At 41.8% G+C, this 18,302-nt stretch overlaps 1 protein-coding gene across 1 annotated transcript in view; it reads left to right on the top strand.

The window, feature by feature from the left end:
• The window catches only part of DNAH8 (dynein axonemal heavy chain 8), a 1,666,792-nt gene that overhangs the window by 1,232,752 nt on the left and 415,738 nt on the right, over positions 1-18,302 (top strand). The window contains 3 exon segments of the mRNA XM_033937418.1: positions 9,402-9,648; positions 16,299-16,540; positions 16,632-16,772. Of these exon segments, the coding sequence (XP_033793309.1) occupies positions 9,402-9,648; positions 16,299-16,540; positions 16,632-16,772 (630 nt within the window).

The following is an 18,302-nucleotide window of genomic DNA, read 5'->3' as shown; positions in this document are numbered from 1 at the left end:
TAGCTTCAATTAATGACAAACTTCATCCCCACCCACTAGGCATCCTGCTACTCTACCGCCCACCCACCCCCTGGAACAAATCCTCTGATCTTATTCTTGAGACCATAACAAGGGCCTATCTAAAATTCCAAAGACTACTGATCATTGGTGACATAAACCTTCATCTAGATGACAACACCAACTGATTTCAAAGACTTCCTCGTTTCCTTAGGCTTCACTGCTCCACCGCCCACTCCTACCCACGAAAAGGGACACTCCATTGACATCATCAGCTTTCTTGACCTGACTGAGCACAAAACTTCCACTGACGGGACCCGTTGGGAACATGTCCCCTGGTCCGATCACCTCCTAGGCTCTTTCTGCCTCCCTGTCTTCATGTCAGACCTTGGTACCCCAACCCGAGCCACACACTCCATCACCTACCATAAAAAAATCACAAGTGAATTATTCTGGTCCCAGTTTCTTAACAAACTTCCTCCTCTTCCCAATCACACGGACCCAGACTCAATCTGGCACAACTGGGTGACTCTTTCCGAAACCACATACCGTGCTCTTGCCCCTCTAGCCACTAAACCCATCTCTTACTCTCATAAGGCTCCCTGGTATCTCCCATACCAAAGGGAATTAAAACAGAAATGTCGGGCCCTGGAGCGAAAATGGAAAAAATCGAAATCCCCCTCAGACAGGCTATCCTGGAGAGAAAACAACAAATTCTACAACTCCGTACATAAAAAGCTAGGAAGAATTTCTATGGAGATAAAATCTCCAGGTCAAAAAATCAAATCAGTACACTGTTCCACATCTGGCGAAACCTAACTTCTAAAAATGACTCTTCCCCTCCCCCCCTCCCTTCTCCAAATGACCTAGCCAAATTCTGCAACGATAAGATCACTACCATAAAGAGCTCATTCCCCCCAGCTATCTCTTACAACTCTCTTCCTCCGAAGGACTCCGACCCTATCCCTGCTGACAGATCATGGACTACTTTCGAACTCGTATCCGAGCCCCAGATCTCTAAACTTTGCCTCAAACTCAAATCCTGCAAGTGCATCCTAGATCCTTTCCCATCCTACCTCTACGAAAACATCCCTGTGCAGGCCATCTCTTCCCTTACTAACCTTATAAATAAAGCTTTACTATCGGGCCTGTTCTCCACAGAAATGGGACACATTGCCTTATCCCCTCTTCTGAAAAAAGCCGATCTAGACCCCTCCTTACCATCGAACTACCGCCCCATAGCTAACATCCCTCTTTTAACAAAACTTCTAGAGACCATAGTCGCTACTCAGCTCTCCTCTTACCTAGAGAGATTCTCCATTCTCCAACACTACCAATACGGATTTAGGCCCAATTTCAGCACCGAGTCCCTTCTAGTTTCCTTAATTTCAAAGGTGCAACAACTAACATAGTAACATAGTAACATAGTAACATAGTAGATGACGGCAGATAAAGACCCGAATGGTCCATCCAGTCTGCCCAACCTGATTCAATTTAAATTTTTTTTTTTTTTTCTTCTTCTTCTTAGCTATTTCTGGGCGAGGATCCAAAGCTTTACCCGGTACTGTGCTTGGGTTCCAACTGCCGAAATCTCTGTTAAGACTTACTCCAGCCCATCTACACCCTCCCAGCCATTGAAGCCCTCCCCTGCCCATCCTCCTCCAAACGGCCATACACAGACACAGACCGTACAAGTCTGCCCAGTAACTGGCCTAGTTCAATCTTTAATATTATTTTCTGATTCTAAATCTTCTGTGTTCATCCCACGCTTCTTTGAACTCAGTCACAGTTTTACTCTCCACCACCTCTCTCGGGAGCGCATTCCAGGCATCCACCACCCTCTCCGTAAAGTAGAATTTCCTAACATTGCCCCTGAATCTACCACCCCTCAACCTCAAATTATGTCCTCTGGTTTTACCATTTTCCTTTCTCTGGAAAAGATTTTGTTCTACGTTAATACCCTTTAAGTATTTGAACGTCTGAATCATATCTCCCCTGCCTCTCCTTTCCTCTAGGGTATACATATTCAGGGCTTCCAGTCTCTCCTCATACGTCTTCTGGCGCAAGCCTCCTATCATTTTCGTCGCCCTCCTCTGGACCGCCTCAAGTCTTCTTACGTCTTTCGACAGATACGGTCTCCAAAACTGAACACAATACTCCAAGTGGGGCCTCACCAATGACCTGTACAGGGGCATCAACACCTTCTTTCTTCTACTGACTACGCCTCTCTTTATACAGCCCAGAATCCTTCTGGCAGCAGCCACTGCCTTGTCACACTGTTTTTTCGCCTTTAGATCTTCGGACACTATCACCCCAAGGTCCCTCTCCCCGTCCGTGCATATCAGCTTCTCTCCTCCCAGCATATACGGTTCCTTCCTATTATTAATCCCCAAATGCATTACTCTGCATTTCTTTGCATTGAATTTTAGTTGCCAGGCATTAGACCATTCCTCTAACTTTTGCAGATCCTTTTTCATATTTTCCACTCCCTCTTCGGTGTCTACTCTGTTACAAATCTTGGTATCATCTGCAAAAAGGCACACTTTTCCTTCTAACCCTTCAGCAATGTCACTTACATACATATTGAACAGGATTGGCCCCAGCACCGAACCCTGAGGGACTCCACTAGTCACCTTTCCTTCCTTCGAGCGACTTCCATTAACCACCACCCTCTGGCGTCTGTCCGACAGCCAGTTTCTGACCCAGTTCACCACTTTGGGTCCTAACTTCAGCCCTTCAAGTTTGTTCAACAGCCTCCTATGAGGAACTGTATCAAAGGCTTTGCTGAAATCCAAGTAAATTACATCTAGCATATGTCCTCGATCCAGCTCTCTGGTCACCCAATCAAAAAATTCAATCAGGTTCGTTTGGCACGATTTACCTTTTGTAAAGCCATGTTGCCTCGGATCCTGTAACCCATTAGATTCAAGGAAATACACTATCCTTTCTTTCAGCAACACTTCCATTATTTTTCCAACAACTGAAGTGAGGCTCACCGGCCTGTAGTTTCCTGCTTCATCCCTGTGACCACTTTTATGAATAGGGACCACATCCGCTCTCCTCCAATCCCCAGGAATCACTCCCGTCTCCAGAGATTTGTTGAACAAGTCTTTAATAGGACTCGCCAGAACCTCTCTGAGTTCCCTTAGTATCCTGGGATGGATCCCGTCTGGTCCCATCGCTTTGTCCACCTTCAGTTTTTCAAGTTGCTCATAAACACCCTCCTCCGTGAACGGCGCAGAATCTACTCCATTTTCTCGTGTAACTTTGCCGGACAATCTCGGTCCTTCTCCAGGATTTTCTTCTGTGAACACAGAACAGAAGTATTTGTTTAGCACATTTGCTTTCTCCTCATCACTCTCCACATATTTGTTCCCAGCATCTTTTAGCCTAGCAATTCCATTTTTTATCTTCCTCCTTTCACTAATATATCTGAAAAAAATTTTATCTCCCTTTTTTACATTTTTAGCCATTTGTTCTTCCGCCTGTGCCTTCGCCAAACGTATCTCTCTCTTGGCTTCTTTCAGTTTCACCCTGTAGTCCTTTCTGCTCTCCTCTTCTTGGGTTTTTTTATATTTCATGAACGCCAACTCTTTCGCCTTTATTTTCTCAGCCACTAGGTTGGAGAACCATATCGGTTTCCTTTTTCTTTTGTTTTTATTGATTTTCTTCACATAAAGGTCCGTAGCCATTTTTATCGCTCCTTTCAGCTTAGACCACTGTCTTTCCACTTCTCTTATGTCCTCCCATCCTAACAGCTCTTTCTTCAGGTACTTTCCCATTGCATTAAAGTCCGTACGTTTGAAATCTAGGACTTTAAGTATCGTGCGGCCGCTCTCCACTTTAGCCGTTATATCAAACCAAACCGTTTGATGATCGCTACTACCCAGGTGAGCACCCACTCGAACATTAGAGATACTCTCTCCATTTGTGAGGACCAGATCCAATATCGCTTTTTCCCTTGTGGGTTCCGTCACCATTTGTCTGAGCAGAGCCTCTTGAAAGGCATCCACAATCTCCCTACTTCTTTCCGATTCCGCAGACGGAACATTCCAGTCCGCATCCGGCAGGTTGAAATCTCCCAACAGCAGAACCTCCTCTTTTCTTCCAAACTTTTGGATATCCACAATCAGATCCTTATCAATTTGCTGCGATTGAGTCGGAGGTCTGTAGACTACACCCACGTAGATAGAAGTTCCATCTTCTCTTTTCAGAGCAATTCATATCGCTTCTTCCTCTCCCCAGGTCCCTTGCATTTCGGTCGCTTGGATATTGATCTTTACATAGAGAGCTACTCCTCCACCTTTATGACCATCTCTGTCCTTCCTAAAAAGATTATATCCCGGTATGTTTGCATCCCATCCATGTGATTCACTGAACCATGTCTCTGTGATAGCAACAATATCTAGATCTGCCTCTAATATCAGGGCTTGCAGATCATGAACTTTGTTGCTTAGACTGCGAGCATTTGTGGTCATCGCTTTCCAGCTATTTTTCAGCGATAATCTCCTTTTTCGTATGGATTTTTGTGTCGTTTCACTTTCCGTTGCAATACTAAGAAATGAGTTGCTGATATTGCTTATGTTGCAGCCTTTACTACTATCACATCTTTTCTTTTGCCGGGGGTGGTCTCTATAATTGTCCTTCGTACATACACCACCCCCACCTTCTAGTTTAAATGCCTGGAAAAATATTGTCTGAATTTCTCTGCAAGGTTTCTTTTTCCTGCTGTAGTAATATGTAGCCCATCAGTGCAATATAGCTTCTTGTCCTTCCATGTATTTCCCCATCCTCCTATGTACCTGAAGCCTTCTTGATGACACCAGGCTCTGAGCCATCTATTAAAGTCCTCTGTGTTTTTCATTCTTTGCTCTCCTTTTCCATGTGCAGGCAGTATTTCAGAAAAAGCTAAAGTCTTTACAAAAGGTTTCACGCCCTCACCAAGCTCCCGAAAAGCTTTCTGTGCTGCAAGTGTGGAGTTGTTGGCCAGGTCATTTGTTCCCAGATGGATAACAACATCAGTGTTAAAATCCTTAGTTTCTTCCTTAATTATAGTCAGTATTTGCCTGGAACTCCTGGTAGCTGAGGATCCTGGAAGACATTTCACTATTTTGGACTCCTCGCCCTGTGTTCCAAGGTTAATGCCTCTGATGATGGAATCCCCCAACAGTAATAGTTTTCTGTTTTTGGCTTTTTTATTTGTACTTAGGATGCGCTTGTTCTCTTGAGTTACCTTCATTGGTTCCAGTCCCACCTCCCTTCTGTTTTCCTGAATATCGCAGTGCACTAGTGGAGCGAAGGAATTCTGTAGAGGTAATATTAGTGAAGGTGGATGTTTCTGTGTTACATGTCGCAGTCTTCCTGAGCCTACTGTGACCCATTTATTCCTGAGCTGTTTTATTCTTTGAGGTAGAGGTGGTAAGTTGGTATGATTTTGTGGAGTGATGGAAGCTGCTTTAATTGTATTCAATTCCTGTTTAAGTTTGCAGAGCTCCTCCTTAATACTGGCAAGTTGAAGACAGATGGGGCAAGCCTTAAGCCTCCAAATAGTATGTCTTGGAATTAAAGCACCACAGTGATTGCATAGAATAAAGGTCATCTTGATTGGTTGTGAAGTCCTGATTATATGGGTCTCTATATATGAATAGTGGTCCCTGGGGTTGGTGGGACTATAAGTAAGACTACTAGTAAGGCAGAAATATAGGCTCTATACCACCTAAAACACAGTATTTTAAACAAAACTGCAGGAAGAGGAAATAAGATTTAACAGAGGAAAGAGAAGGACTTTTTTGGGCTTTTTTATATTTTTTTTTTTAGTAAGAAACAGGGAGGAGAAGAGAAATTAAGCAGATATAATGCTGAAAACCAGTGAAAAGAGCAGAATATGAAATGGTGAGTAACTTAGCTTTTAGAAGTTCACAGGGCAGCCTTGTTTCAGCAATGTCCCAAAGATAATGCAATTAACCTTAGAAGTAAAACAGAACCCCTCCCTTCTCCACCTAATCAAACACAATGGCTAAAAACTAGTGAGTCAGAAATATAGGCTCTATACCACCTAAAACACAGTATTTTAAACAAAAATGCAGGTTCTATCAGTGCTACCCTAAAACACAGGATTTATAACAGGATTTTCCCTACTTTAGTCACCCTGAGCCACAGGCACCAGAAATATAGGCTCTATACCACCTAAAACACAGTATTTTAAACAAAACTGCAGGTTCTATCAGTGCTACCCTAAAACACAGGATTTATAACAGGATTTTCCCTACTTTAGTCACCCTGAGCCACAGGCACCAGAAATATAGGCTCTATACCACCTAAAACACAGTATTTTAAACAAAACTGCAGGTTCTATCAGTGCTGCCCTAAAACACAGGATTTATAACAGGATTTTCCCTACTTTAGTCACTCTGAGCCACAGGCACCAGAAATATAGGCTCTATACCACCTAAAACACAGTATTTTAAACAAAACTGCAGGAAGAGGAAATAAGATTTAACAGAGGAAAGAGAAGGATTTTTTTGTGCTTTTTTATATTTTTTTTTTAGTAAGAAACAGGGAGGAGAAGAGAAATTAAGCAGATATAATGCTGAAAACCAGTGAAAAGAGCAGAATATGAAATGGTGAGTAACTTAGCTTTTAGAAGATCACGCTCGAAACAAATTTGCCGTTCTCCTACAGTTCGATCTCTCCGCGGCTTTCGACGTAGTGCACCATGACATACTAATCTACCAACTTTCTGAGATAGGAATAGACTCCTTTGTCCTAAAGTGGTTCTCAAACTTCCTACGCGCTCGCTCCTACATTGTCAACGCAAACGGCTCCAAATCTGCTTCGTGGACACCTTCCTGTGGTGTCCCACAGGGTTCTCCCCTATCCCCTATTCTCTTCAACATGTATATGACCTCCCTGAAGCTCCTCAAACTATCCCCCCTTGAAACACTATACACATATGCAGACGATATCCTTATCCTCCTCGAAACAGATCAGAACCTGACAAACCTCCAAGAGAACATCACTTCATGCATAATGAGACTTCACGCCTGGTCCCTCTCTGTACAGATGAAATTAAATGAATCAAAAACAAAATTACTCTGGCTCGGCCCAAAATTAGATCACCTGCCCACCCTCTTCACACTACCCACAGGCCCTGCTCTGCACCTTGAGTTCTCAAGCAAGGTCCTCGGCATCACTATCGATTCCTCCCTCTCCTTCAGCGATCACCTGAATTTCCTGGCAAAATCATGCTTTTTCAGCCTCCACATGCTGAGGAGAGTTAGATCCTATTTTCACCAAAAACATTTCACCGTCCTTGTACAATCCATTATCCTATCCAAACTCGATTACTGTAATGCCATTTATTTATGCCTAACAAAAAAAAGTCTTCGCAGACTCCAGCTTATCCAGAATACTGCAGCCAAACTGATTTTTGCTAAACGCAAATTTGATCACGTCTCCCCACTACTTACCAATCTTCACTGGCTCCCAGTCCTTTCAGAATTCATTTCAAATGCTCCTGCCTGGCGTTCAAGATCATTCACGGCATCCTTCCGCCCCTAATCCCTCTATCCTTCCTCACCCTGACGCCTGCTACCACCAGATCAGCCCACAGACATAAACTATCCTTCCCCTCTCTACACGGCATCCTCCACGCAGGAAAACTGGGAAGATCCCTCCTCTACAAAATCACGGGCCTTTGGAACGATCTCACTATCCCGCTGCGGAACCTGGGCTCCCTCCAACTATTCCGAAAACAACTGAAATCCTGGCTTTTCTCTAACATATAACATCTCTTCTCTTATTACATCCCCTCTTTACATACGCCCTTGTAAATCTTTCTCCTCTCTCTTCCTATATTTTTAAGCTTTGTAAACCGTGTCGAGCTCCACTCCCGTGGAGATGATGCGGTATATAAATTTAAGGTTTAGTTTAGTTTAGTTTACATGTCTATTTCCATCTGGTTTGGACTATTTCCTTCACCTTTCTGATTCTGGTCTGAAACCTACTTCAGTATATTTTCATCTCAGTGCCTTTCATTCGCCATTAGGCAAGAAACCATTATCAATGCACCCGTTGGTTTCTAGATTCATGAAGGACCTCTATCATATAAAGTCTCCTCTCAAGTCCCCTGCCGTTGTTTGAGACCTCAATATCGTTCTCTCCATTTTGATGAAGTCTCCTTACTCACTCAAACATTTTACATGGAAAGTAGTCTTCCTCATAGCCTTACCATCTGTAATCCGGGTCAGTGAACTTCAGGCTCTAGTATTTGATCCTCCCTATATCAAATTCTACCATGATAGTATTGTTCTTTGAACACATCCTAAGTTCCTCCCAAAGGTTGTCTCCGAATTTCATCTCAACCAGTCCATAGTTCTACCTGTCTTCTTCCTAAAACCACATTCTCACTAAGGTGAGACAACTTTGCACACATTGGACTGTAAATGTATTTGGATCAAACCAAGTCTCACAAAAGTGCCACTGTGTCATTTGACTCCAATAAACTTAGAGTTCTTGCCAAGAGAACCATCTACAATTGGCTAGTGGACAGTATTTCCTTCGCATATGCTTGGCTTGGACTGACGCTTGACAGCCGTGTCACTGCTCAGAGTTTGAACTGTGGCAACTTTAGTAATCCATCTTCATTCTGCATCAATTGAGGACATTTGTAAAGCAGTCACTCAGTTCTCATTCAATACCTTCACTTCCTATTACTATTTGGAGAATCATTCCAGATGAGATAGTTGGTTTGGACAAACAGTTCTGCAAAATTTATTCTTTTCTTAAATGCCAACTTACCCTCCATCCCTTTTTTTTCACCAGGTTCATGCTAGTTGACAATATAACCCTCTTCTCAGAGGTATGATCCTGGCAGCTTGGGAGTCCTAGATGCGAAAGTATCATGCCTGCTTGTCCTCAGAGAAAGCAGAGTTCTCTGAGAACAGCAAGCATATATTCTCACAACCTTACCAGCTATACTAGTTGATTGCTTAGTTTTCTTACTGAACTACAGGTCTCTGCAAGCCAATGTGAGATGGGAAGGAACCAACATGTGCTCAGTACGAACAGTCCTAAAGATTTAAAGTGACAGTGCATTTTTGACTGTCTGTGCTGGGTTCCTTGGATGATGTCACCTAGATGTGAGAGGAATATCTGCCTGCTGTCCTTAGAGAACACCTGCTACAGGTGAGTATCTTTGCTGTAAGTGGTTGGCACTGTTGTAAATTGCCAATTGTCCTGATTGTGATACTAATATTTGGTCAAGAAGGAATGTGGTCTGAACAGAGTGGGGGGGGGCCTCTGGCTACCATAACCGATAATATGTGCCGTCATTTACTATGTTAGTATGATGGTTTATATGGATTCTCTTATAAAATTACATCTTAATGCTAAATTTCTTTCAGTTATATGAGACTGCAAGAGTCCGCCATGGCTTAATGACACTTGGCCCTAGTGGCTCTGGAAAAACAACAGTTATAACTATGCTAATGAAAGCAATGACAGAGTGCGGGAGGCCTCACAGAGAGATGCGCATGAATCCAAAAGCTATTACTGCTCCTCAAATGTTTGGCAGGCTGGATGCTGCTACCAATGACTGGACAGATGGGATATTCTCTACACTGTGGAGAAAAAGTTTAAAAGCTAAGAAAGGTATGCTCAATGTAAACCTAAATGAAATGATGCGCAATTTTAAAGTTATAATGAAGAGAGTAATTGTTATAGAAAAGTATTTTAAACTATCTTTAGATCATAACTGGCACTCAGCCAGCCAATTCTACATTTTCAGGACAGGTTGATGAAGTCCTAATTGAATGAAGAGATTTATAATAATATCCCTATTGCCTTCTTAAGAAAAACATAGCTTCAAGTTCATTCAATCATAGGACTACTGTATTTTCACGCGTATAACGCGCGCATACCCCTCGCGCGTTATACGCGTGAGCGCGGTATACAAAAGTTTTTCTACATAGTTCCCACCCCGCCCGACGCCCGATTAACCCCCCCCAGCAGGACCGCTCACACCCCCACCCCGAATGACCGCTCGCACGCGCTCCCACCCGCACCCGCATCCACGATCGGAGCAAGAGGGAGCCCAAGCCCTCTTGCCCGGCCGACTCCCCAACTCCCCGACAATATCGGGCCAGGAGGGAGCCCAAACCCTCCTGGCCACGGCGACCCCCTACCCCCACCCCGCACTACATTACGGGCAGGAGGGATCCCAGGCCCTCCTGCCCTCGACGCAAACCCCCCTCCCTCCAACGACCGCCCCCCCCCAAGAACCTCCGACCGCCCCCCCAGCCGACCCGCGACCCCCCTGGCCGACCCCCACGACACCCCCACCCCCCTTCCCCGTACCTTTGGTAGTTGGCCGGACAGACGGGAGCCAAACCCGCCTGTCCGGCAGGCAGCCAACGACGGAATGAGGCCGGATTGGCCCATCCGTCCCAAAGCTCCGCCTACTGGTGGGGCCTAAGGCGCGTGGGCCAATCAGAATAGGCCCTGGAGCCTTAGGTCCCACCTGGGGGCGCGGCCTGAGGCACATGGTCGGGTTGGGCCATTCTTTAGTGTCTTTAGTCCTTCTACATCAGCATTCTTTAATGCAAGGATTGAGGGTCAGTGGTTGTGCCTATTCATATTCTGATTCTTCTCTCTCTCCTTAAATAATGACATGGAAATGGTTTCCCACAGTTATTCACAGGGACAGTGATGAATTTTGTCACCATGTCATTTTCTATGTTTGCCCAGCAATATCTCCTGCCTGGAGCCAGCAACAGAAGTATGTCTTCCAGAAACAATGGTCTCTTCAAAGTTGCCAATAAGTCTATTTGTGTCACTGCAGTTAAAGGCTGTGCAGGGTGCAGATGTGGATATTGGGATAGAGCTGACACAAGCCCTGAATAAGTGATTGCAAATGATGTAGGTCCCATTGAGTCTGCCCAGGATAATTCAGGTGCAATATGTGTTATGGCATGCTTGGAAACTTTCTGGCTATGAGAAAAGGTGTCTTATTTAAAAACCATGCCTGTTTCCAGGGTATTTAGCTACCAAAGCCTCACACCCCCTCAATTAACTTTCAGGGTCCTAACCACCACCTCAGTAGGATTTTGGGATAAATGAGTTCAACATTGAGAATCACTGATCACCCCAATACCAACCCTTCTAGAAAAATCCCAGAAAAATGCATAAATGGACATAATTTTAATATTAACCTTTATTTTATACCAGAGATGTAACTAGGGTGGATCAACGCTATCCTATTTATATCCTTTAGAAGGAGCAGCCTCCAGAATTGTGCACAATATTCTAAATGAGGTCTCATCAGAGTCTTAGGGGTATTGTCACCTCCTTTGGGACATTCCTTGACCTATGCACCCAAGCATCCTTTTAGCTTTTGCCACCACCTTTTCTTACCTGTTTGGCCACCTTAAGTTCATTGCATATGATCACACCTAAGTCTCGCTCTTCAGTATAACTAAATTCCTGCTCCCTGTTTAATACTTGACCCTTAATTTATTTTTCCTGCTCATGCAGTTATTCATCTATTTAGGGTCTAGTTTGGGAGTTAATTTCTCACAGAGCTATAAAATAGCTACTTCAATATTATTAATACCAAAAAGGCTACTAAATTATATGTGACCAGACTTCTCTTAGACCTCTTATACTAAGCTGCATATCCAAATGCCATGCCTCAAACGCACCAACACCCATTCAATTCCTATGGGCGTCGGAGCATTTACCATACTGGCCCATGCTGTCGGGCTTAGTAAAAGGAGTTACTTATTTATCCCAGGACAAGCATGCAGCATATTCTCATATGTAGGTGATATCATCCACGGAGTCCCGGTACAGACAGCTGCAAAAATGCACTGGCATTTTAAGAATTTTAGAAAGTTCATGACTGACCGCACTGCGTATGCGTGAGTGCCTTCCTGCCTGATGTAGGCGCGTGGCTCCTCAGTTCTTAGTTTTCCGCGGAGCTAAGAAGTCGTGCTCTTGAATGTTTGTTTGTTTTTCAGCCTTTGCATTCCCGCTCGCGTGCATTTATTTTATTTCTTTCATTCTCCCTTTTTTCTAAAAAAAAAAATAACTCGGGAGAATTTCTTTTCTTCCCTGTTTTTGCCTTCGGGCGTTTTGATGGCAGGGCCTCTTTTTTCGCCTCAGTCATTAGTTTGATTTGGCTGAGGCGGTGTTTCCATTGATTTCCCGCCCATTAATGGGGTTTAAAAAATGCAGCAATTGCCAAAGGACAATTTCAATCACTGATCCCCACAAATGGTGTATCGAGTCCTGTGCGCATTGTTCCACACTTCAAAAACGCACCATAAAGAGCCACATTCTACAACTGGAAAAGTTGTTCGGTGTCAGCTTGGAGGCAGCTGATGCGTCCACATCGAAGCCCTCGACAACAAAGACACTGGTGGCATCCGATGTACCGACATTGTCGCAGGTCATTGCTCCTTCTGGTAAGCTAGCTAAAAAGCCACCAGTTTCCCAGATGGGGTCATAGGCCACTTAAGGCATCGAGTCCAATCATGCCGGCCATGATGCCAATCATGCGACTCGTTTCAAAATCGAGGGGTGCATTGCCATCCGAGTCATTCTCTCTGGAACAATTTGCAGCACTGTTGGTACCGGCAATGAAGCCACAGGTACTGGTGCTTATTTTCAAAGAGAAGCTCCATGCTCTCTTTTGTGCGGAGTATGGGGATATGTTTCGACTTCTTACCCCGACACTAACTCCACTGGTAGTGGCCCAGCCTGAGTGTCACACCACACGGGATCCGGTACCATCACTGTTTCATCTATGCATCATCATCATCATGGCTCTCGACACTGGTCATCATCCAGCCATGCATCGAAGCACTGTGCCTCCAGACACCATTCCAGTTTGTTGAAGAATAATTCTTCTTCTTCTCCTCAACGTTCTCAGTCTAGCAAGTGTTCTTGCACGTCCAAACACATTTCTCCCAAACATCCAGAGAAGCGTAAACATCCTGCATCGCCTTCTTCATCGGACCAACATTGTTCCAAGTGGCAGCATCGATCTCCATCACTACTCATTGATTCTGATCTTCAAATTGATTCTCCTGAGCCACATTCTCCATGTAAGACTCCTCCTAGAAAGTCATCCCCTATGGAGAGACTTTCCTTGTGTACTGTCTATCAAGCTTGAAGGAGATTCCAAATATAGTGCTGAATTTTTGGAAACTATGGATTATAAACATCCTCCTAAGGAGCTTATTAAACTTCCTTTGCATGGAATCTTGAGAGAAACTCTTCATAAAAAGTGGGAATCTCCTATCTTTGTTCATGTTTCTCCTAGAAAATTGGACTCCCTCTATAGGATTATTCCAAGTCCAGGTTTTGACAAACCTCAACTGCCTCATCAGTCTTTTCTGGTGGAGTCTACATTGAAAAAATCTACTCAATCCAAAGTTTACGCCTCAGTCCTGCCAGGTCGAGAGGGACATACTATGGATAAGTTTGGTAGACATCTTTATCAAAATTCTGTGCTGGCAAATTAGATCATTAATTACAACTTTTATTTCATGTTACATGAAACATCTAGTTAAACAACTTTCTGTTTTTCAAAAATATCTTCCATTTCATCGAACGAAGGAATTCCAGCACATTGTTCACACCCTTACTCAATTAAGACAGTATATGGTTCAATCTGATTATGACGCTTTTGAATTGTCTTCCAGGGCTTTTTCTATGTCTGTGGCTATGAAGAGATTGTCTTGGCTCAGAATTGCTGACATGGATGTTAACCTCCAAGACTGGCTGGCTAATATTCCCTGTTTAGGAGATGAGCTTTTTGGAGACTCAATGGAGAATGTCACTCAAAAGCTTTCTGCCCATGAAAAGTATTGGGATGCTTTACTTACAAATCATCCACTGCCAGACCATATAAGTCCTCGTCTTCTTATCAGAGGCATTTTTCAGCAAAACTATCTGCTGCTTCCAGGCCACAGCAGAAGAAACAAAAAGCAGCAACGCCCTCAGAAGCCTCAACCATCTGCTCCTTCTAAATCCACTCAGTCTTTTTGACCATTTACTCGAGAGCATAGTTTCAATTCCTTTACATCTGTCTCTCCCTCTGCCAATCGGAGGTCATCTTCAACTATATTTTCATAGTTGGGAGTTGATCACCTCCGACTTCTGGGTTGTGAATCATTCGAGAAGGTTACTCTCTTCATTTTGTCACCAATACAAAATAGTAACCTCTCCTCAATTGCAGCATTATTTTATTATAAAGAACCGCTTCTATAAAGTGACCCCCAATCCTTGCTGTTTTTCTCCCTCCCCTCATACCCTTCTTTACTTTTTTTTTTCCAAATCTTTATTATTTTCAAAACTTACAGTAAGTGTAACAATAAATACCACATTTTATACAACAATAACACACTTATTATTCCATTAATATCCAATATTGTAATAGACCCCCCTCCCTCCTGAACAATCATAATGTTATCACACAAAATTTCTATAATGAACCCCAATATATTTGAAATCATAAATCTAACAGACCCCCATCTTCCCCCCTTCTAGATGTGCATAACATAGGGAAAAACATAATTAAACAGTACAATATTTTGCTAATAGCTCCCAAATCTCCTGAAATTTCTTAAAATTCCCTTTCTGAATGGCTAATATTCTTTCCATTTTATACACATGACACAATGAAGTCCACCAAAAACTATAATTAAGTCTCATCCAATTCTTCCAATTGCTCGTAATTTGTTGTATGGCAACTCCTGTCATTATTAATAAAAGCCTGTTGTTTTTAGATGATATTTGACTTTTAGCTCTCATTGACATGCCAAAAAGCACAGTATCATAGGATAATGCCACTGGATTTTCTAACAAGCAATTTATTTGGCCCCATATTGATTTCCAAAAAGCCAAAATAAATGGACAGTAGAATAGTAAATGATCTAAAGTCCCTGCTTCGAGATGACCCTTCTTTACTTTTATAACGTAATTATCAACTTTCCTCACCCCTTGCTCCTTCATGTCCAGTTATGTCCTTGTCTTAGTCCTCATTTTGTTTAAATTTTTGACCCCATACGTTTATTTTAATATTTTTAGCATTGTAAACCGGTCAGATACATGTAGATGGTTGGTATATTAAATTATAAATAAACTTGGATACAATCAAAGTGGTTTGCATATTATATACAGGTAATTTGTATTCTCTTCCTGGCAATGGAGGGTTAAGTGACTGACCCAGAGTCACAAGGAGCCACACTGGGAATGGAACCAAGTTCCTTAGGTTCTCAGGCTGTACACTAACCACTATGCCACTCCTCCACTCACAGATACATAACACATAGATAGAAACATATATGACATTGAGATAAATTAGTAACTTAACACCTATTCCAATTAATAAATCATCTAATCAATCTTTATGGATAAACTCCAAGATTAAAATTGGCGGATATAGAGCGTTTTGGACCCCTGTTCGTTTACAAAAATTAGATAGCTCTAAGTCCAATAAATGCTGGCACTGTAATCTGGAACCAGGGACATTATATTGTCCCTTCATCAAGTTATTTTGGAATTCAATCTGGACTGAAGTAAACTCTTTATTGGAAAACCATGTTATGCTTTCCTATGATACTGTTTTATTTGGAATGGCTATGAGGAAGAAGAGTCAAATATCGTCACATAATAATAAACTTTTATTAGTTATGACAGGGGTTGCCATTCAACATATTACCAATAGTTGGAAAAATTACAAAAATCTTAATTACACATTCTGGTGGAATTCGTTATGTCATATTTTTAAGATGGAAAGAACAATAGCGGTACAAAAAGGGAATTATAATAACTTTGCAAAGATTTGGGGGCCATTGGAAAAGTATCGTGATGAATAGACATCAATTCTTTTCTTTTTTAGATTTATCTAGCACACTCAAGGGGGAGGGTGGATTTGGGATGTAATTTAATAAGATATTTTATAATAATTTGTATAATATAGTATATTCTATTTTAGTTGAGAATGTGATGAAGGGTGGGTGGGTGGGAATTTTACACTATTAGATTCTATGTATTAGATATTAAATTGCTATATTGGAATTACTTTTATGTTATATTTTTGTGCACTTGTTGTTTGATTTGAAAATGAATAAAGATTTAAAAAAAAAAAAAAGAAACATATATGACAATCTCATAATTTTTCTTCCAAAAGTAGTTTAAAAAGTATATGTGTGAAATGTGATGAAGAGTAGGAATTGTTTGTTCTTGCTAGTTTTCTGAAAAACTGTGTTATTGGTTTTCTTCTTGTTTTCCAGGTGAAAATATCTGGATAGTTCTGGATGGTCCTGTAGATGCAATTTGGATTGAGAATCTGAATTCTGTATTGGATGATAATAAGACACTTACTCTTGCTAATGGAGATCGAATCTGTATGTCTCCAAATTGCAAGCTATTATTTGAAGTCCACAATATTGAGAATGCATCACCAGCAACTGTTTCTAGAATGGGAATGGTCTACATCAGTTCTTCTGCCCTCAACTGGAAACCAATCTTACAAGTAAAACTGTGAAACAAATTTAATCTATGCTTACACTTTTTTTATTTTTTGCATTCAGATGAATATATTTTCTTTTTTTTTTTTGGTACAGGCATGGCTAAATAAGCGCAGTCTTCAGGAAAGTGAAATTTTGAAAAACTTATACCATAAAATCTTTGAACAGGCATATATGTATATGAAACTGAACCTTGTTGCAAAAATGGAGCTATTAGAGTGTAACTTCATCAAACAGGTAGAATATTTTCAACTTTATGGTTACAATTAATTTTTCAATTAATCATTATAGCTACCATTAGAAACAATTCAATTCTTCCACTGCCAAGTAATGTTAGGTAACACAAAACGCTGCAAAACAGACAGTTGTACACTTACCTTACCATAACTCCCATGAATCACTGCAATTATTACACTAGGCCCAGGCCTTAAAACACCAATACACCACCTACTGACAAACCAGGTCAAACAGGACTGCTACATATTTCTACACTGAAAGTACATGCTAGTAAAATACCTCATTTCTGCTACACACACAAAACAAAAATATACCTGTAGAGATACAAATGCAAAAATTGAACTGGAAACACCAAGAATTCTGACAGCATTCAGTGCAACACTGGAAGAAAGAGGTTGTATTAAGTGAGGATTTATACATTGGTATATTTTAATATTGGTATGTTTTAAGATATATATCAAATTAATAAATCAAATCTCCTCCACATTCCTTTTTATAACTCCGTTTTTTATCATAGTTTCAGTATCTCTTCCTCTCTGTTCTCCTCCTTCTCCCTCAACAATGTAACATCCCCCACTCTATTTTTCTACCATAGCCCAGCATCTTTGCCCCTCCCCTCCTCCTGATGTTCCAGCATCTTTCCTTTCAATTGCTGCAGTGCTAATGACAGGCCAGGGTAAGAAGCAGCAGCTGCAGTTCAACAAGGAGACCAGTAGCTAAAACAAGAAAAGAACATAAAGCCTCAGTGCTAGCATGTCTACTTCATAATAAAAACAAGTCTGCTTTGAATTAGGTAGGACATTGCAGGCATTTGAGACCATAAATTCTATTCTTGTTAACTACCAGTATTCCTGCTGAGCTTTACCACTTGCTAAAATTGTGAGGTCTTTCTGACTAGTGTCGAGGGAGGGAGGCTGAATTGAAAGTGGAAGAGCTGGGTCCCTGTAGCCACCCCATGGCTATGATCCTGAGAAACACTTTCCCAAATTTTAAGCACCAGGCCCAGTATGCTCCTCCCAAGTGGATTTGATTTGCCAGAACAGTTGTCCCTGTAAAGAATCCAGGATCTCCTTAATTTTAGACAACATTACAGCAGGGATGTTCCAATCAGGATCCAGCAACTTAAAATCATCTATCGATAACAAATTTGCCTTTCACTACAAGCTGTATGTCCTCAATTAAATCTCATGTCACAACAAGGGGGGTGCCTTGGCATCTGTTCCCAGGTTCACTCCACTGCCTGGGCAACAGTTCCCTGTACTGGAGCCAGCATCAGCTGGAGAGGGGTAAACACAAATTCCTCTTACAAATTGTCTTGGTTCCTTCTATACAATTTAGAGGATTTAAACAAATATAGCCAAACATTCCTCATAAGCTTCTTTTTTTCCCCCAATTCTTTATTATTTTCAAAACTTACAGTAAGTGTAACAATAAATACCACATTTTATACATCAATAATACACTTAATATTCCATTAATATCCATTTCAGAATTAGTCCTCCCTCCCTCCTGAACAATCACAATGTAACC

This window comes from Geotrypetes seraphini, chromosome 3 (genome assembly GCF_902459505.1).
Source record: "Geotrypetes seraphini chromosome 3, aGeoSer1.1, whole genome shotgun sequence".
Classification (NCBI taxonomy): domain Eukaryota; kingdom Metazoa; phylum Chordata; class Amphibia; order Gymnophiona; family Dermophiidae; genus Geotrypetes; species Geotrypetes seraphini.
The sequence above is the reverse complement of the archived record's forward strand: the minus strand, read 5'-3'. Positions and strand labels throughout refer to the sequence as shown.